Source organism: Notothenia rossii (genome assembly GCF_949606895.1).
Source record: "Notothenia rossii genome assembly, chromosome: 5".
Classification (NCBI taxonomy): domain Eukaryota; kingdom Metazoa; phylum Chordata; class Actinopteri; order Perciformes; family Nototheniidae; genus Notothenia; species Notothenia rossii.
In genome coordinates this window covers 2744604-2766156 of record NC_136903.1, presented here as the reverse complement: position 1 = coordinate 2766156, position 21553 = coordinate 2744604, and the positions used below count along the sequence as shown (strand labels likewise).

Genomic DNA, 21553 nt, shown 5'->3' with positions numbered 1-21553 from the left:
TAAAGCTTATCAGTACTCGTTAGCTTACTGCTACAATTAGACAATGCGCCCACTCTGTTGCCAGATTTGAGAGAAATAACCAGGTCTATGAGAACAAGCCCCAAAGAAGCAACACATACATGATGTTCTGTCATTTGAAACCAAAACTAAGGCCTCAGGATGACTTTAAGACTTGAACATGGTCATTTTTGTTTTGTAACATTGAATACAAAATGTAAAAAATCCCGATCCCCGATTTTTTTCCTCCCGATTCCGATCCTTTGAAAATCACGTGATCGGCTCCGATCCCCGAACACGTGATCAGATCGGGACATCTCTACTTCCTACTACACTATCTCTGTGAAGAGGTATGTTCAGCTCATCTGAGAACAGCTCATGGTGTTCTTCTTCATATTATTTGGTGCCGTTTTAATAAAATCAGCTGTTTTTTTCTCTTTTTTTTACACAACAAGCAAAAACAAAACAAAAATCATCAGACATTAATTTGACTTTGTTTATTCCAAAGAAAAGAGATAATTATTATTTTTGAGACTTATTCATAAAATGGTCTTCAGTTGTGTGAGCTAATATGCAACATTTCCTATATAATCTATGATTACACAATACAAGTGATAGATTTAGCATCAAGACATGGAAAGTACAAAAGCTTCTCATTTTGAATGTGTTGCTCTCTAGATGATTTCAAAGGCAGGTTATAGAGTTTTTAGAATTCATCAGATCGTTTCAATATCTGTAGTCAAATTGGTTTGCTGTTTTAGTAGCAACGAAAACATTTAAAGAAAAAAATGCATTGATCACAAACTGATAATAAAGTATAAACAACGCCCATCCCATAAAACACATTTATTTCTAACATTAAATGATATTGAACCTGATTTCAAATCAAAGGGTTGTTCTACTCAGTGTGTTTGACAGGAGAGATGATCAGAGGGGCAGAGTTTTTACCACCATTGTTCTTATAAGGACTAAAGAATGGGTAGAGTTTCTCTTTGAAGCAGCAGCCAGTGAAGGAGTAGATCAGAGCTGCAGCATCAACATCATAAAAGGAGACCAGACCCTCCTCATAATCCACAAACATCCCCACCTTCTTAGGCTGAGACTCCAGAGAGAGACGGACTCGGGGACTAGCACGAGCTGTGTACTCATTTTCATTCCTCAACACTATCGTCCAGTAACCTTTCTGAGGAGTCAGTGTGATGATTCCCTTCCTGTTGATCGACTCTCTGACCACTCCTAGAGTCCACTGAATCTTCCCTTTAACCTGAACCTCGTAATAAAATCTTCCTGAAGAGAAACTCTGCTTTGCTAAAACACAAGAACCCAAATCAAATCTCTCTGGATTGTTTGGGAGATTCTTCTTCACATCACCATGTTTGACTTGTTTTCCATCATCAGACAGAATGAGTCTGGGATGTGCTGTATCAGGATCAAGAGTCACCTCCACCTCAGACTGCTGGACCCTCTTCAGCTCCACCTCGAGCAGCTCCTTCATCTGTTTCCTGAGCGTCTCCCCCAGCTGAGTCACAGCTCTCCTCACAGTCCCCTCATATGAAGGTGGACGGACCCTGACTTCTGTCCAGTTCTTGGTGGGTGGAGCAGCGTTCAGGGACGTGAAGCTTTGGAGGAGGTGGAGCTGGTCTTCAGAGCGTGAGAGCTGCTCCACCTCAGAGCTTCTCTTCTTCAGCTCAGAGACTTCCTGTTCCAGCTCTTTGATGAAGCCTTCAGCCTGTTCCTCTGTCTCTCTCTGCTTCTCTTTGATGGTGTCCATGAGCTCGGCCTGGCTTCTCTCAACAGACTCCTTCAGAGCGGTGAAGACCTGAACACCATCTGCTATCTCTCTGTCTGCTCCTTCCTTACTGAGCTCCACTGAGCGGTTCATCTCCTGAATCTTCAGTCGTCTCTTCTGGATCATCAGCTGAATTTCAGCCTCTGTCTTCCCCAGCTCAGCCTTCTTTCCTTCATATCCTTCTTTCAGAGGAACTACATCATGTGTCTTGTGCTCTGAATAGGTGCAGTGCCGGCAGACACACACCTGGTCGGTCTGACAGAACAGCTCCAGCAGTTTATCGTGCTTCACACACATCCTGCCTTCCAGGTTCTCCTCTGGGTGGATCAGCTGATGTTTCTTCAGGCCTGCTCTTGTCAGGTGAGGCTCCAGGTGAGTCTCACAGTAGGACTCCAGACACACCAGGCAGGACTTCAGGGCCTTCAGTCTGGTTCCAGTGCAGGCGTCACAGGGAACTTCTGCTAGTTTGACAACTTGTTGCTCTGAGCTGCTGCTGCTGGCTTTCTGTTGAGCTGACTCTCTGAACTGAGCAGCCATCTCAGAGATGAAAGTGTTGACCCGCAGCTCAGGCCTTATGTTGAAAACTTCTTTACAGTTGGGACACTGACTCGGGACATTTCTATCCCAGTGTTCAGAGATGCAGGCTTTACAGAAGTTGTGTCCACATGGTGTGGTGACTGGATCAGTGAACACATCCAGACAGATGGAGCACAGAAACTGATCTTCGGTCAGTAGACAGCTGGCAGCAGACATGTCTAAACTCTGAGGACAAAACGTGTGAAGAAACACAACTTAATGACATATTGTTTATTTGCCATGTCTATTTGAGTCCTATTACGAACGTGAAAATATTAACAAGCCCAACGTCTAATGTTAGAAATGTATAGTAAAGGTCCCCAGCACATAGAGACTGCAGGATGCTAACTTTTCGGGCAATTTGCACAATTAGCATAAGTTATGTTATTAGCATGAATCAGCTCTATCTACCAGGGGGTTAAAGATGGCTCAAACGTGCAGTTCAGATGTTGTAGACGTCGAACAAACAACCAAAAACATTGTTTTTCAAAAAAGTCACTTGTTAATATTATAAATACAATCTGGAAAATCATAGCAGCATTTAGTTTAAACTCTAAAAAACACAATGTGCAAGCTCTATTCATTTTGGGGGATTTTGCCATTGTTGAACAGAGGAGTGAATCCTCCTTGCTGAGCATCACTGAAGTTAATAGTTAACAGTAAAGTTATCAGCTGTATAAAGGCCGAGAGCAGTTATTACAGAAACAGTGCGGCTGAGAAAGAAGGGTTCAAAGCTCAAGGCTGCTCACCACAGTGTGTCACAATCATATAAGAAGAAATGTGTAAATGTCATGCTTTTTATAAGTAATTCCAAAAACGTGTAACATAACACCAGATACCTTGCTTTGGACAGTCCAGAACAAATCTAATACTTAGATACTACTTTGTTTAATACAGTCATTTATAAAGATGTTTTCAAATACAGGAAATATGAAAATAAGTATAAGCTAATGCTAGCTTTGGCTGCATTCTGTCTAACCTTCCTTACCCAGAGTTTACATTGTATTTTTGGCTGTTGCTAATATCTCAACTGACACATTTATAACGTATAATATTCTTTATCTGGTCAAATGGATGTAATACAGTCAGATTCTGATTTTAATCCTACTGTGACTAAATATTAAGTGATGTGTCTGTAGTGCACTCACCAGAGTTTGCAGAGATCCTGCTGTGTTGAAAAGAGCTACTGAGCCGAGTGTTTCTTCAGAGAAACAGAGACACTGCTGCTCTGCTGTTGCTCCGACAAACTTCAGCTTTCATTTCTGGGAAATTGAAACTCTTCTCTTCCCGTGTGGTCCCACGTCTCAGTGGCTGTTTGCCAAGTGGGAGTGGAGGAAGAACTGTTGAGACTTGTTATTTTACTTTGTGATGATGCATTTTACAACTGATCCAAGAGGCTTTCAAACAGTGTATTGAGCATAAGTAGGAATATTTTATCAATGCATTCCTCCTTCCGCTTTATTTCACAACAGTTTTACAGGCTGTGTGTTATGATCCCTGTTTAAGAGCAGCTGGTGAAACACTTCCTCCTCCCTGAACAGACTGTTTGATAAGGGTTTTTATTGGAGGGAACTGACACGTGATTGTTGACTCACATTCAGGTCAGTCTTAGTTTATATTAGAACCAGATTAATTTGTATTCATCTCTAGTTTTGGGGGTTTTGGACTTAGATGTAAAATAACTACAGCTCTGTGTCAGATTAACTGATGTTGATTCTGTTCAGTTATATTTTTTTGATGTTCAACTTCCTCGAATTGTAGCTTTCAAGTACTTTGCTGTAGAACTTGAACTGAACCACATCACCCATGTCTTTAACATAAAGTTATATTGTGAAGTCTGCCATGTTTTTAACCTTGCTAATAAAACCAAATTATTGTAAATTGTGTCAATGAATGACAAACCACACTGACAAGTTAAATAGTAATGGTGTTATGTATTATAAGCTCTTTACAAAACTACAATTTCCCAAAGCCCAGAGAACCGAAAACAGAATTGATCATCAGATTCCACATCTCTTCCTCTGTTGAGATCCCTCGTGGCAGGAACAGTGTTAGCGAACAGGTTGAGGTATATGGGTAACGACAGAGCCCGGTCTCCAGCTCATAGAATTGGATCTCGGGTTGTTGTGGAAATCCAAGGGGGGGGGGCACTAAATCGGCACCAGTAGCAAATGGCAGGATGTCCTTACAAGTGAAAGAAGTCTGGTGTTCTATAGATTAAACAAAACAATAATGGAAAAATACATTTGCATTTAACTATTGAACGTGCAAGAATCGTCACATGCACAAAGATTGGTACACCAGGATATGTTTTGTTCAAAACTGTTAAGTACGAAGTTCACAGAGACAAAATAAAATAAATGTAATCCGTGATTCTCACAGTATCTGCGCGCAGAGAGTTGTGTTTTTTACGACACACACACCAGCGTTCCTGCAGGTTTCACCAACTCAAATGTAAGACTTTTTAAGACCACTTTGAATAGAATTTAAGACCTATTTCACGTCAAGAAAGTATGAAGGAAGATTGCTACGAAAGAAGAAGCACGTCCCATAATTACTTACAAAGTACATTTAATCATGTTCAACATAAGAACGATGTCTGAACATAACACATAAAGCATAACAGAACAAAAAAGAACTCCCTAACCGTGAAAGTGTGTGTGTGTGTGTGTGTGTGTGTGTGTGTGTGTGTGTGTGTGTGTGTGTGTGTGTGTGTGTGTGTGTGTGTGTGTGTGTGTGTGTGTGTGTGTGTGTGTGTGTGTGTGTGTGTGTGTGTGTGTGTGTGTGTGTGTGTGTGTGTGTGTGTGTGTGTGTGTGTGTGTGTGTCATGAGCTATTTTCTGAGCTCTGCTCCCTTGGCTACAATCTCTTTTTCGATGATTTCAAGCTCAGCCAACTTCTCCTTGAAGCCCCTCCTCAGAAGGTTTGACTTGGAGATGAGCATAGCCATCTTGCTGCCAGCCTTGCCCTCAGCCTCTTCTGCAAACCTGTCTGCATCTCTGGCCAGACCTTCAGACACCTCTAGGATGCTTTTCTTTCTCCGCTTGAGTTCCTCCAGGTGGTCCTCTTCAGCCTTTCTCTTCCGACTCCTTCTTCCTTCTCTCTTGATCGAGGTGGATACGGTACCTGGACCTGGCTGATGACACAGAATTCAGGAGCTGCCTGGTGAGTGGGACCTGCGTAACACCTCCGTGTCGAGTAGTCACACACAAGCCTCTGCGCAACAAGTGTCCTGCTGCATATTGTAGGTCTCCACTTCCTTGTTCACAGAAAAGCCCCTCTCCACAGAGGCTGACCATGGGGCAAGATGAGCAGCTTTTGGCAAAAAGCCCAGAGCTCAGGATAGGTGTTGCCGAGGAAATCACGCAAGAAGATGTCCAGCCTCTTTTGCATGGGCTGGAGAGAGAAACTCCTCACTTCTGCTCTCAAGGGACAGGAAGGCCTCAAACTGTTGAAGAATGACATCACCTATAACAAAGCTGATGAAAGAGAAAAGTGGAGAATAATATATTCATAAATCATTATATCAACAATCAGACCTATTCTGGTTATAATGGTGAACAAAACTGAAACTGCATCTGGTTACAATAGTGTACAATTTGTCAACTTATGCCAGAACTTTTCCTCCCAGCAGAAACTCCTCCTGTCCGCTGTTTGTCCTGCAGAAACCTCTGAACAAGACATTTGATCCGTCTCTTGCATCTGTCTGGGTCTCTGTACAGGACAGAGGGGTCCAGACATGCCATCGGCCTAACTGTTGGATATTTGAGAGGGCTCTTCTCCTGCACTTTTCTGACGATATTTGACGATCCCTGCATGCAGTCCCTCCTAAACTCAAGGACCGTGAGCTCTACACCTTTGGTGCTCTGGAGAGGGGGGGGATAATAAGCCAATAATAAGCTGTAGGCCTAAATAGTACATAGAACTAAATTACACTTGCTGCTTGCATCCTGACCAGTGGCGACTGGTCATTAGGGGCAAGTGGGGCACAGCCCCACCTAGTGTCAGCAGAAAGTATTACAAATAATGATTACCAAAAAAATATATATATATATATATAAAATATATTTTAAGATCATGTTTAATCATCTGATTCGTCTGTACATTGCTGTTTTAGTCTGTGTTCTTCTAATTAGTGTCTACAGTGTGTGCCTATTGAGCTGTTTAGAGCCATGTGGGACAAAACCCGATCCTGCCCTCCCTCTCATTGGCTGTAAGTACGTGTGCTGCGAAAAGTGTGGTGTGTGAAGAGGAGGAGAGAGACGCGTCCTAAAACCAGGAAGTAAGCTGCGCATGGGTTCCCTCCACAAATAGCAATGAGATTTCTCCATAGGATTTTAGAAAATAGCTCCAAATAAGATCTGTTGGAAACGTACCTGTTAGATAAATGCAGGTTTTGTTCAGCCGGATAATATCAACATGTCTACCCTACTTTTATAATTTTGGAATCATAAATCTATCGACTAGATTTATGATAGACTTTTGAAACTATAAGAAGATAAGGAGGACTTTTACAAAAAAGTAATAGATGTTTGTCCAGAAGGATAGCCAAATGGACTTCATCTTCAAGTCAAGGTAAGACCGCAATTTTATTGAAAATGGGATCTTACTAAGAGAGAACAATTCAATATTTAAATGATCAAATTACATTTGTTGGGTATCCTTTTGTTGAACTGTCTGTTTAAAATTAATCGAAGCATCAGACTAAAAAAAGCTTTTGAAAATAATGTTATATTTTGATTTGGGTCAAAATATAATATTTGTAAACCTGAAGAGTCAGAGCCTCACCAGCCATGAGCCTCACTGCAGAAGCTTATATATAAACCCAAGTGTGTTGTGCCCCACCACTTTTGTACATATAAAAACGCCACTGATCCTGACCATAATTTGAAAAATGATCTTCTCATATTATCACACTACCTTGAGGATTGACTCATCACCTAAGTCGATGTCAATGTCCTGTGGATGGAGCCAGTTGTTCTTGTCTGCAACATCTAGTCTGGTCAGCTGCAGTGTTGTGATGTCCTGAAGGAGCTCTCTCTTAGTAAAGCGTCTTAGTAGACTGTCAACAGAAACAAAACAATAAATGCAAGTCCCCTGAATCCACATTTATCATACAGTGACTAGTGTTTCTCTAGGACATCTACATAGCTCATTTAAGAAACGTATAAATCATTACCTTGATCAACTCAGCCAAGTCTTTGCCGAGGAATGGCATCACTGGCTCGTCTGTTTGGTACTTCTTCAAAAAGGGATTGAAGGTCCTGGCAAGAGCCATGTAGTACTGCAGTTTGGCCAAGATGAGCAGGTCCTTCAGGGCTGCTGCGATGGTGTTGAAGGATGCTGTTCCAGGGTTTGGGAGCTTCTTGGTTCTCACTGCATCCATGTGCTGGAGCAGAGATGGCCAGACCGCAAGAGCCCTCTCCACCACAGGCAGATTTTCAACCCAGCGGTGACCACAGAACGACATTGCCCTCAGCAGCTTGTCCAGCTGCTACACGGTGAAGCCACGTTTGAAAGCATTGTGTGGAGTCCACAGCTCCCCACGACAACAAGCTAAGCACCACCATACTGTTCCGCATGCTCTCGCTGGAGAAGTTTGAATAACTTCCAGTTTCCATTGAGATGGACACCAGGCTCCTCAGTTCAAGTTGGTCTACACACTCCTGAGAAATAAAACTGAACCACTTAATCATATATCTCAGTATGTTAGGCTATACAAATAAACTTGAACCTTTACACTTGTTTGAATTAAGTTGTGCGAGTTTATTGTTATGTATGCTATTGTATCTAGTATTGTGTTGATAAGCAATGGGAATAGTAGGCTAACTTACATTGTTGGTGTTCAATATAATACAAGATAGTACTTTATCTTAAAAAAAAATAATCCCAATTTGGGAAATGTTTGTGTTGCAGCATAAAAGACATGGCATTGGCAGGAATATGAAACTGAAAATATAAATGTACAGTTTTATTCCAAGAGAAACTTTGGAGCAGACTTCTCTGCCAGCCAGAGGTGGTTTGTTATAGAGAGTTATTGCATAGAGTTGTTATAGAGAGTTATTGCATAGAGTCGTTATAGAGAGTTATTGCATAGAGTCGTTATAGAGAGTTATTGCATAGAGTTGTTATAGAGAGTTATTGCATAGAGTTGTTATAGAGATTTATTGCATAGAGTTGTTATAGAGAGTTATTGCATAGAGTTGTTATAGAGAGTTATTGCATAGAGTCGTTATAGAGAGTTATTGCATAGAGTTGTTATAGAGAGTTATTGCATAGAGTTGTTATAGAGAGTTATTGCATAGAGTTGTTATAGAGATTTATTGCATAGAGTTGTTCTAGAGAGTTATTGCTGTGGGCAGGAATATTTCCTGTATCCGTCCTAATATGCAACTGTTTGCAACATAACAGATCACCCAGCATTGCTAATGAAAGATATCTACGAATGTGAGTCTAATACTTACTACATGTATATAAACATTTAATTGTCAAATGATTACTTACTTTGACCTGTTCCAGCAAGTCCTTCGCTGTTGCATGTCCCATAAACTGGGAACCCAGGTACCGCGAATGAACTTGCTCCTCCTCCCAGAAACGTACGTGCAGGTCCAGCTGCTTGTTTTTGGTCGTTTGGTTCAAACTTTCATCGAACATCAGAACGAACGGACCGTTGTTTATTTGAGAGACGAGGTCTCTCTTGATGTGCGGCGCCAAGCCAAATTTGGTGATGTGTCGTTTTGTCATCACTGCTTGTGAACGTTTTCGCAATATCCGAATCCGGGAACATGATTTTAAAAAGCTCTCCTATGCCATCGTTGCTGTTGTATGGTTGGTGTTTTGCTACGGTATTTAGCGTCCACAGCACCTCTTAGGGTTGACGTAGCTCCAAACATCGCCCGGAGGTCCCCCGATATTGTTGCGGGAGCTGCTGTACTACAGGGTATATGCAGAAATCCTGAGGTCAAATTTAATCCCTTTTAAGACCTTTTTTAAGACCCTCTCAATACATTTTAAGACCTCATCGCAACTTTGAGTTCTAACTGGTTACATTGGCAACACACTTTACCTCACATTGACTATATTGATTGTAAGATAGCAAAACTAAACCGAGTGCAGACAGACTACTGAAGCCTCCTCTCCACATGAACTTCAACCTCTCTGTGAAGGTCAGGTTTAATGCAGTATGCTGCTTGGTTGCTTCTGTGCTCTGTGCTCTTTCATTCCAGTAAAACTCCTCAGAAACCATTAGAAACCAGTATTTGACCAATAAACAAAACAATTGACAACATTTTGAAATATGTTAAACTTTGGTGAGCTTGAGCGGGGTAATGCCATATAGGAGCTCCCTCACAAATACCCAGGGGTTAAATTGGGCTGGGGCTGTCCGGGGCTAAGCCCTGGCACATAGGACGATGCTCTGACGTCATCACCCTCACACATTTGTCATATGTTTACAAAAAAGGATATATATGTTAAGACTTTTCTCGTTCTTAATATAGACTATAATTAGGGTCTATATGTGTTGACTTTACTTTAAAATAGCAGATCTCTGTGACCGGATATAGTTTGGGTTAGATCCCGGCCCCACGAGGACGCATACGGTAAAACGCATACGCAAGCGCAAAAAAGGCTTCCGTTCACACGCATTCGATTCATTAACGTGTTCGTTCACACTAGACCGCTGGAAATGCTGGAAACGATGTAGTACATATGTCAGGCCTGTAAGTGGCGCTGCTGCCGCCCGAAATACACCAAAAGCAGCGAAGAAGACCCCGGAGCATGGTTGTCATGGTTGCCCTTCTGTTTATTCTCCGCGGTGGACGGCTGTTCTCCTGCTGTATCTCTCAGGTAGTCCACCAGCAGATGAAAAACACCCACCTCTCCGCCTCTTCCAAGGAACGAGGGGGCCGTGCGGTAGTTTCCGTAAAAAAAAAATTCCGCCGGTCAACATGTCCGTTAAAGTTTAAATCTTCCGTACAAAATTTGGAACGTGCCGGTCAGAGGTCTTATTTGTTATTGAGCTTTAAACAAATTGATAAAGACTCTGTTCTCTGTATAATAATATAATAATATTTAATAAACGGTGACTGCCTCTCTTTTCCTCCCCCTCTTCTGACAGCCCAGCAGCAGCAGGAGACGTGGGGAGAGGGAGGCGGGCTCTTTCATCGTTATCAGAAAATGATCATATAGGGCACACACGGAGCCGTTGGACCCCCAGATCGTTGCGTATACCGGTCTACCCACCTTGGGAGCCGTTACCGTAGTCGTTTAGTTCCCCCCCACACACACACAGAGCGGAGCAAGGCAACGAAACTTAAAATAATAAGCAGCATTTTACGGCGCGCTATGCATGGGCCCGCCTTGGGGGGTTTCCCGACATGTCGTTTCAGTAAATTAAAGGGTGTTTCATGTTGTCGTTGCTGTGGACCTTCTTAATACCTTGGAAAATGCCGTTTAATACTTTTTAATAGCCTTAATTTTCGCTAAATTGATTTATCAACTTTTAATACTTTTTAAGACCCCGCGAACACCCTGTTATAATTTGTTACTATGTTGGGCTATATGCTAATTCATGCAACTTATGCTAATTGTGCTAATTGCCCAACATGCCGGTTAGCATCCGGCCGTTTCTATGTGCTGGGGATCCTACTACACATTTCTATCATTAAACTTTTAGGGTACTCGACATTTCCGGGTTCACTAAGCTGGCAACGTGTTTACTAAACGTCAAAATAAGAATGAATATCTAAGGTCGACATTTTGCACCCAAGAGCGAGAAGCACATGTCGGCTAACACGTGCTTACTTTAGCTAACGTGAGCTAACTTGAGCTAGCATTAGTTCACCGATAACTAAAACAATTTTAAAAAAGTTCTCCCAATTGAAGGCAAATTCGACAAGTGTTGATTTAAACAGGTTTTGTTTTACTTGTTTTACATGTTCCACGTTCGTTTGAGTTCCATCTTATTTAACCGGTAAAACGTACCTGTTTCCGAGCTTCTGCAGGTGTGGTCACGACCCGATATGCCGCCCTGCCCTATCTGCAGTGCGCATGTGCGAGATGGTCTGCCATATTTGACAACTACATACGGCAACCCAAGTAGGACACTTGACACAGTGGCTTTTGGCAAAACACAAAAAGAAAACTCGAGAGAGATGACTTATTGTTATTACAACGTGACTTCACGATTATTTAACAACTCTTTTTATTGGGTTCTTTTATTTGGGTTAAGTACATTGTCAGAATAAGTCAGAAATGTATTTAACTTCTGTTAGTCAGCTATATGTCATACATTGTTGCATACATTCACAGTAAATATGTATTCAGTATGATAGCTGTCTAACAGAAGTTAAATTCATTTCTCACTTAAACATATTATTCTTCCTAAAACATTTCATATTACAATTTCGACGGTTTTGTAACCTCTGAATAAACAAAAGTATTTAAGGAGATTAGAAACCCTTATTCTTATTATTTGCCTGGGCTATTTGTTAATATTTTACCCAGTTGAGAGTTTGCCTAAAAATAAGCATAAACCAGCATGAATTCATTTTTCTAGCAGTATAGAATAGGTGAATATTAAATATGTATTTATTTATTCGAAGTTCAAATGTTCAAATGTTCAAATGTTTAACACGTATACCCACAAACTCAACATTATGAATTAAGATTTAAAAAATTCAGATTTCTCATTTAAAAAAAAATATTCTCAATAAAGGGTTGAATTCTGAGAAAAAAGTCAGAATTGTCGAAAAAAATCAAATTCTAAAAAAAGGGAAAATTCTAAAAAAAAATCTGAATGATGGAAAAAAGTAAGAATTCTCATAAAAAGTCTCAAATAAAATAGTTAAAGTCCATGTAATGTCCAAAATAAATGTTATTCTGTGTTAATAAATCGCTTCATCACTTTCCACTGTTTCATTTGACATATCAACATCAATGATTCTTTCCATAAATACCCCCCAAATAACATGAAATGTGTGCCACTTTCCCGTGTTATTCCGCTCCGGTAGCGAAAAGCTTGCCAGCCATTAACCCAGCTGTGTGACGTCACACGTGGCAAACACCAGCCTCGTCTAGATTGTTTGTTTTGTATCCTTCCGCTATTTTCGCTCAACATATGTGTAACCGGACCTCGCTAAACTTTTTTTATCTAACAATTCATGATGGGGAAGCGATGTGTAGTTGTGAGCTGTGAATGTTTCCTGATTGCTATAAACATTGATCATGGGTGCTGGAAGATTGTGCACAAAACTCGGGTCAGAATTAAGTTACTACAGGTGTTATGCCAGCTTGAGCTAAATGTCACCAGAGTACAGTGAACTTGCCTAGTGACTGAAATATATAAAAGTTGAAGTGAAATAAGTAAGGCCAAAAATGAATTACGTCTGAATATCTTTATTATTTTTACCACTTTTAATTATTTGTGGGCTCGCACATACCAAAATAGACTAATGTACACTGCAATAAAGATCAAATGATACAAGTGAAAAATTAACAAAAGAACCCTTTTTTATTTATCAAACAGTAAATTAATACAATCTTACAAACTTGTGATTTGGAAAATGTTGTTATATTTACATGTTTCTTTGGAAAAATAATATTGTAAATGATGTACTTTGTAAATTATTTACATTACGCGAAACCATTTTAACCAGTTCAGCTGCATGACTTATGTCAAATTACAGATTTGGCCATTGAAATCCCTGATAGCGGCCTCCCGGCTCAGGGTAAGTCTTCCGTATCTCGGTTACAGCACATGCAGGCAGCGGGACTCTGATTTTTGGGCCGAGTACACCCCAGCACCAACGTACAAACTGTCGATAAGCTGTATATCGATGCTTCCTAATGAAAAAAAAGTATACAGATTATAAATATATTTGGAGAAAAATAAAATGTTATGTAGTACTATTATGTAGCAATGGTTACAAATTGGCTTATAACATGATATTTGTATTTTACTTGTACAAAATAAATATGAGGTTATACATGACTGCTTGACAGAATCATAGACCTCTTATATATTTCCTCACATGTGTAGTTGTTTCTTTTCCCAAGCATACATTGAACTTGCATACACAGAAAAAATAAAAGCCAAGCTGTTTTTGACTGCTTGAAAGAGTTTAATGGTATCTTTAAGAGTGTACCATATCTGTAGCGACTAAAAGTATTATATGAAAGCAAAGCTGCAATAGGCAGTTGGGTCAATCAATATTTACTTACTGGTGTAGTGGGCCATCAACTGCTCTGTGTTGTTGTTTGTATTGAAGATACGCTATTTTCAGTGTCCAAACACTGAGACAGCCTTCTTTAAAGCCTGGGTGGCTAATAATGCACCTTGGTTTCTCGTCGGTGTCTTCTGTATCTGGTCAGTAGGTTGCAAACTGTCTATTTGTTCCATCACCTGCCAGATCTCTCTGCAGCATACACATTCATCTGCAGTGGGCATGCTTTCACAGCATTGACATGTACACCTGAATATTGTACATAACATTAAAAAAACAAAACAATATCTGCCGGACGTGTGAGGAACAGATGACAAATTAAGATCGACATGTAGTGCAGGTCAAATTAAATAAAACAGAATTTACCATTCAGTATTGCCGACTCGAGTCTCGCCGGCTGCGGAATCCGCTTCTCTTTCACAAGTTTCTGCCTCGTTGTTCGATTGCCGGGCAGGAGGCTCGTACTGATAAGGCAAGATGCCTTGAAGTGAAAGGCTAGCTGGTTCACTCTCTACTTCTGTAACTGAATCCAGATAACCCACCGAATCTGAGCTTGAATGATCGCTCTCGCTGTCGCTGTCTGAAGTTATCGCGTTGCTTGCCATTTGGACTGATTTGATCAAATGGCAATGTTTGCCACGTGTGACGTCACCGCTCGTTCGGGAGTGATCGGGGGCGTACTCGGCAAACTTCGGAACAAACATCGGTTTTTAACGTATATGTCATTTAATTATGACCAAACTTTAAACATTTTTATTTATTTTTATTCTGGTGATATCTAAACTACATGTTAAAAAACACCTGTGTTAGATGCATTACATGGCCTTTAAAATTCTCCAAAAAAAAGTCAGGATTATGAAAAAAAATCTGAATCTCCCCATAATTCAGAAAAATACAAATTAAAAATAATAATCAGACAAGTCAGAATAAAATAAATACATCAGAAAAGTCTGAATTTTCTTAAAAAATAAATGTGAATAGTCAGAATTATCAAAAAGATATCTGAGTTGTCCTGCAGGGGGCGATGATGAGCCGTCTGCCGCACTACTGACTGAACTGCAGGCGAAGAAGACATTTTGATGTTTTGGAGGCAACAAAACAGACATGTCGGTCAGCTAACTCGTCTCCATGGATACAGTTTCAATACTCTCTCTCTATATATATTATATTGTATTAACAGTTGTGATTGAATGGAGACCAAAGCGCCTTCTCTGCTGAATGCGGTCCCTCCTTACGGACATGTTATAACCAGCGAGAAATGGAGGAATTCGTCCCTTATTCAAAGCTTAAAGGGTAAATACATGAGTTTATTTACCGTGTATTACATTAAAACAGCCCAATTCCAACCGTGTTATCACGCTAACGTCTGGGTCGTTACACACGTGTACCAAACCTAGGGTGACCAGACGTCCCCGTTTTCCGGGGACAGTCCCCGTTTGTGTTGGCCTGTCCCCGGTTGAAACTGTCCCCGGAAATGTCCCCGTTTTTTAATATACGTTAAAAACACATAGCAAGGTGAAATAAAACGTTTCATGTCAGGAAACACTGGGTAAACACTACCGACTGTGATCAAGCCAGCCCCCACTTCGGAAAACACAGTCAAGCCAGCCCCCACGTTGTATTGCGGTGCGCGAATATCCTATGCTTTACGGTAGAGGCCTGTAAAAACTGCCTTCAAAATAAAAGCGTTTACTCGGTCAATAACAAATATACCTAAAAAACACACCAAACATATTCATATATACTGGAGCTTAAATTAAGAAATATGTCCTATATAATGTGATCAATAATAATTTAAAACAAACTACGTATAACTACCACATTATAACTGAGTGAATGTAAAATGTAGGATACAGTTATGAAGACATATCTAACATTTCCACTGGGTGACTAATTTCAATTGATGTTGACACCATCTCACAACACTCCTAAAATAACATTACTTTCTGAAGCACAATTTAAAATGTATGCTGTTTAAAATCTCAAATGTAGATCTATTGTCCATCTATATTTTGATTATTATTTAATGAGTCATTCGAAGTCAATCAAAGACTTATTTCACTCCAGGGTGATAGCAGAACACCCCATCTAGTCACTCAGAGAGAATCAGGACAATCTGATGTAGAGAATCAATATAAAAGACCTTTGTAGTCTCATATACGAGCTGTCATCCCTCTATTTTTAGATAAGAATAAAACAAAAACTATCCAGTATCAAAGACTTATTTCACTTCAGGTTGATAGCAGAACACCCCATCTAGTCACTCAGAGAGAATCTGGACAATCTGATGCCCAGTTTCAAAATAAAAGACCTTTGAAGTCTCATATATGAGCTATCATCCTGTTTGTATCCAACAGTTAAAATGTTTAAATTACATTGAACCAGAATTGTCCCCCTTTTTTCTTTAACAGTGAAGAAAATTGGATATGTTAATGAGATTTTGACCGCAAAACTCAAAATGTCCCCGGTTTTAATTTGGAAAATCTGGTCACCTTAACCAAACCCCGTTCAAAAATTCGCTGTTTTAATGTACATTTCAATAAAAGGCAGACAAAAACAAGGTGTAGAAAATGATAATTCACATTCTATCTGTCAAATACTTCCACTCATCTATTCCGCTCACATGTCCTCAATTTAAAACAAATGTAACCATAACAATAAATATAAATGTTACATGGGAATAAAGCGATGCTTGTTATTGGTGTTAATGCCGGATTCAATTATGTTCAATACGTCTAGTTAAAAGAAACTATGTTATAATTTATTGGTGATTAAAGTCATTTTTAATGTGTTTGGCCTCCTTAAAGTCATTGTTTGAATTAGATGTTTGTCATTATGCAAATTAAAGATTTAATTATTTGTTTTAATATATATATTGGGAGGGATGAAACCCTCTTTAATTGTCACACATGCAGAGCACACAGCACACACAGTGACATTTGTTCTCTGCATTTAACCCATTTAACCCATACTAGGAGCACTGGGCAGCTATTGTACAGCGCCCGGGGAGCAATGGGAGTGGGGGGTTGTCTGGAGGTGAACTGGGACCGCTCCAAGTAGCAGTCCACATTCCATGGCAGCTTTAAGTCTGTTCGGGGACTTGAACCGGCGACCCTACAGCTCCCAGTCCAAGCCCCTACTGACTGAGCCTTTAACTTTACTTGCCACTTGGCGGTGGTGGAAGAAGTACTCAGATATGTTACTTAAGTAAAAGTAGAAATCGTCAATTAAAAGTCCTTCAATTAAATTTGCTCTGAAGTACAGGGGTACTAAAATATACTTGAAGTACTAAAAGTACCCATTATGTATGGCTCATCTTTGTATTAAAGGATTGTATTTTACTGTATTTATTGATGCATCATGTGTTCATCACTTTAATGTTGCATCTGGTAAAGATAGGGTTTATTTTTATTATTTTATTTACTGCTGGGTAACCTATAACAATACACCATCATTATTTTGTGGAATTCAAATTGTATTTATAACCTAAATCTGCAAATTAACTACAGTACAAGTACAAGAGTAAAAACAACAACATTTGCTCAAAACATTTTGTGAAGTAAAAGTATAAAGTAGCATAATGTGGACATTTGAAGTACAAGTACCTTACATTTCTACTGAAAAGCAGTACTTGAGTAAATGTACTTTGTTACATTCCACCACTACCACTAACTAAAAGGTCATCTCAGTATTTGATGGACTGAAAACTGCATTTTCTACCATTGTGTATGAAAACTCACTCCTAATGGTTAAGATTGAGATAATTGTTCTGTGGCTGCAGCTCTAATACACAAGCTCTTCTTCTGCTGCAGGTGGAGGAGTGAAAATCCTGTTTGAGAATGAGCTCGGTGTCGCAGATTTCCACCTGCCCAACAAAAGCTGCATCCTGTACGTGTCAGAGTGCGACATCATAGCAGGAAACAGCTACAAGAGGAAACTGGTCCGCTACAGAAACGTGAGTTTAACGAGGACACAAAGCAGTGTTTTCTCTGTGTTGTTCTGCCTGACATGATGATGATGATGATGATGATGATGATGATGATGATGATGATGATGATGATGATGATGAAAGAAATGAATTAATATATTGTGCCTGAACATTAAGGGCTGACTCTTGACCTTCAAACAAAAGAACACTACAGTGACATGTGTCCCTCCTGTTGTATAGACCAGCAGCAGTTTCCAGGAGCTGGTGCTGGTGGAGAAGACGCGGCTCAGTGAGCAGAACTTCTCCGCCGTGCAGAAGTTTGTTGTGTTGGACCTGGGTTTGACTCTGCTGCCGGTCAGCGGGCAGACCGAGGCCTCGCAGCTCATCAGTCAGATCGTGAGTCATATTTACCTTTTATCTTTTCATAGGATCCCAATTAGCACTAGCTATTCTCCCTGGGGTCCACACACACTGACAGTCAAACACACATTTACACATGATAGCCACATTTTAATTGTAGCCGTGTCGACCCTGCATCTGGAAGTCTGTTTTAGTGTTAAAGAGTCACACTCAGATCGTGGTGTAAACAGCATAAAGCTCTGTTAGAAAAATCTCCCTCGTCCCCGGCTTGAGCTTGAATCTCAGGATCCATGTATCTGTGATCCTCTCCAGAATGGAAGTAGTCATCACATACAGAGCATCAACTAGTTCCTGAACAGTGTCCTTCACATGCTGATATCCAAGAGAGGGAGTCACACAGTCACAAGATGGAGGAATAGAAAGCAGTATTCAATGTTTACTTCAGATTAGCTCCACGTCAGAAATGATCATGCTTGTCATATGTCTCTCTCCATAGAGGCTGAATCATCATGTTAATCACATAGCTATCATATGCCTCAAACAGTCCTGATGCTCTTCTAGGTAATCACACATCCTGTCATGTTCACAGCTACAGTTGGGATACCTTTGTCATCATGTTGCTCTCATGTTGGAAGAGGACATTCAGTGTTTTCCCAACAAGCTCCCATGTATTTGTTGATTTTCCTGTTGATTTTCCAACCGGCTCTGACCGTCTCCAGGTCCACGGGGAGGGTCGAGAGAACCCCTTCAGGAGGAGGAGTTCCTCTCGGCTGCTGGACCCACAGGTCCTGGTTCTGGTGCAGCGAGTCCCCGGGGTCGGCGGGGTCAAAGCTCTGGCGCTGCTGCAGGAGTTCTCCAGCGTCCACCAGCTCTGCAACGCCGCCCCCCACGAGCTGGAGCCCATCGTGGGTCAGGCTGCAGCTCAGCAAATCCACAGCTTCTTCCACAAAGCCACTGCTGCTGGAACCTGAGCTCTCTGAGTCTGGGGTTGGATTTTCTGGTGTTTTGCTTAGTAAGGACAAATTAAGCTCATTTTCAGGAGTATATAAGTATTTAGTGTCTTTCCTTTGACGTGTGTCGAGGCTTTCATGTTCAAAAAGGTCTTATTTCATGTTAACCCCCAATATAATTCAACATGGACCCTCCTTTATTGTAACATCACACAATAAATAATACGATACAACTGCTACCTTGCTGCTAATTTAGCTTCTTCCACAAACCCACTGCTGCTGGTAAGGACATGTTATTCATGTTCAGGTTCATATCAGTATGTAGTGTCTCTACTTTAAAGAGTCCTCTCCTGCTGATGTTCAGGTTCATATCAGCATGTAGTGTCTCTACTTTAAAGAGTCCTCTCCTGCTGATGTTCAGGTGTATATCAGTATGTAGTGTCTCTACTTTAAAGAGTCCTCTCCTGCTGATGTTCAGGTGTATATCAGTATGTAGTGTCTCTACTTTAAAGAGTCCTCTCCTGCTGAAGTTCAGGTGTATATCAGTATGTAGTGTCTCTACTTTAAAGAGTCCTCTCCTGCTGATGTTCAGCTGTATATCAGTATGTAGTGTCTCTACTTTAAAGAGTCCTCTCCTGCTGAAGTTCAGGTGTATATCAGTATGTAGTGTCTCTACTTTAAAGAGTCCTCTCCTGCTGATGTTCAGGTGTATATCAGTATGTAGTGTCTCTACTTTAAAGAGTCCTCTCCTGCTGAAGTTCAGCTGTATATCAGTATGTAGTGTCTCTACTTTAAAGAGTCCTCTCCTGCTGAAGTTCAGGTGTATATCAGTATGTAGTGTCTCTACTTTAAAGAGTCCTCTCCTGCTGATGTTCAGGTGTATATCAGTATGTAGTGTCTCTACTTTAAAGAGTCCTCTCCTGCTGATGTTCAGCTGTATATCAGTATGTAGTGTCTCTACTTTAAAGAGTCCTCTCCTGCTGAAGTTCAGGTGTATATCAGTATGTAGTGTCTCTACTTTAAAGAGTCCTCTCCTGCTGATGTTCAGGTGTATATCAGTATGTAGTGTCTCTACTTTAAAGAGTCCTCTCCTGCTGATGTTCAGGTGTATATCAGTATGTAGTGTCTTTACTTTAAAGAGTCCTCTCCTGCTGATGTTCAGGTGTATATCAGTATGTAGTGTCTCTACTTTAAAGAGTCCTCTCCTGCTGATGTTCAGGTGTATATCAGTATGTAGTGTCTTTACTTTAAAGAGTCCTCTCCTGCTGATGTTCAGGTGTATATCAGTATGTAGTGTCTCTACTTTAAAGAGTCCTCTCCTGCTGATGTTCAGGTGTATATCAGTATGTAGTGTCTCTACTTTAAAGAGTCCTCTCCTGCTGATGTTCAGGTGTAAATCAGTATGTAGTGTCTCTACTTTAAAGAGTCCTCTCCTGCTGATGTTCAGGTGTATATCAGTATGTAGTGTCTCTACTTTAAAGAGTCCTCTCCTGCTGAAGTTCAGGTGTATGTAAGTATGTAGTGTCTCTACTTTAAAGAGTCCTCTCCTGCTGATGTTCAGGTGTATATCAGTATGTAGTGTCTCTACTTTAAAGAGTCCTCTCCTGCTGATGTTCAGGTGTATATCAGTATGTAGTGTCTCTACTTTAAAGAGTCCTCTCCTGCTGATGTTCAGGTGTATATCAGTATGTAGTGTCTCTACTTTAAAGAGTCCTCTCCTGCTGATGTTCAGGTGTATATCAGTATGTAGTGTCTCTACATGTCTCCATGCTTTAATGTTCAAAAAGCTCTTTATTTTTCTCATACTGCCTGTGCTGCAGCATCTCGTTTCACCCTCTGTCTGAAACCAGAGTGTAGCATTTGTTGGAGTGCATGTTAGGAAAAAAGTGCTTTTGAAAAAGACGTGATATTTTTGACATTTACAAATAAAGATGAATGAACCTGTGTCTTTGGTATTGAGGCGAGTGCTGGGGAAATGTGGCATAGGTGGGAGCAATCAGACTTAGATTTCAATGTGCTCGTGTATTAATGTTATCATCTTCAGCATCAGTCTGTAGTTATTTATTGAGAGCATGTATTCATATGACCACAGTTTGTAATGAACTCCTCTAAAGGTCGTCCTCAGATGTCCCTCATGATGTAGCACAGTGTTCGAATCAGCTGTTCACACACCCCAAAACCTTATAGACAACATTATGGCACACTTCCTACTAGGGATGTCCCGATCACCTTTTTTTGCTCCCGATCCGATTCCGATCATTTGATTTTGCAATTTGCCGATACCGATTTTTCCCGATCCGATCTTTATGCCATGCATTTAGAGAAAAAAAAGAGAAAAAGCATTCAAGTTGTCCCTTAAGGTTATTTTTTTATTTAAATTGGATATTCTATCCAACATGGATATAGCTTCTTTCTTTCACAGCAGCATTGGATCAGTTCAGTTGTGCAGCATTGGATCAAAACAAAATAAAGCTTTCAGTACTCGTTAGCTTACTGCTACAATTAGACACTGCGCCCACTCTGTTGCCAGATTTGAGAGAAATAAGCAGGTCTATGAAAGCAAGCCCCAAAGAAGCAACACATACATGATGTTCTGTAATTTGAAACCAAAACTAAGGCCTCAGGATGACTTTAAGAATTGAATATGGTCATTTTTGTTTTGTGACATTGAATACAATTTTTTTTTTTTTTTTTTAAATCCCGATCCCCGATTTTGTTTCTCCCGATTC

General features: G+C 40.4%; 3 protein-coding genes across 4 annotated transcripts in view; 2 read left to right on the top strand and 1 right to left on the bottom strand.

The window, feature by feature from the left end:
* Window positions 1-21553, top strand: part of LOC307040153 (uncharacterized protein) — a 161292-nt gene that overhangs the window by 128804 nt on the left and 10935 nt on the right. The window lies entirely within an intron of this gene.
* LOC307040134 (E3 ubiquitin-protein ligase TRIM21-like) lies at window positions 480-4153 on the bottom strand. The gene is made up of 2 exons (XM_079682714.1): window positions 3511-4153; window positions 480-2548 (listed from the first exon to the last, which is right to left on the bottom strand). The coding sequence occupies exon 2, from the start codon at window positions 2537-2539 to the stop codon at window positions 896-898; it is 1644 nt and encodes a 547-aa protein (XP_079538840.1). The 5' UTR covers window positions 2540-2548; window positions 3511-4153; the 3' UTR covers window positions 480-895.
* Window positions 14640-20768, top strand: LOC307040147 (Fanconi anemia core complex-associated protein 24-like). The gene is made up of 4 exons (XM_079682737.1): window positions 14640-14879; window positions 17399-17541; window positions 17755-17910; window positions 18594-20768. Exons 1-4 carry the CDS (start codon window positions 14777-14779, stop codon window positions 18843-18845), a joined length of 654 nt encoding a protein of 217 aa, XP_079538863.1. The 5' UTR covers window positions 14640-14776; the 3' UTR covers window positions 18846-20768.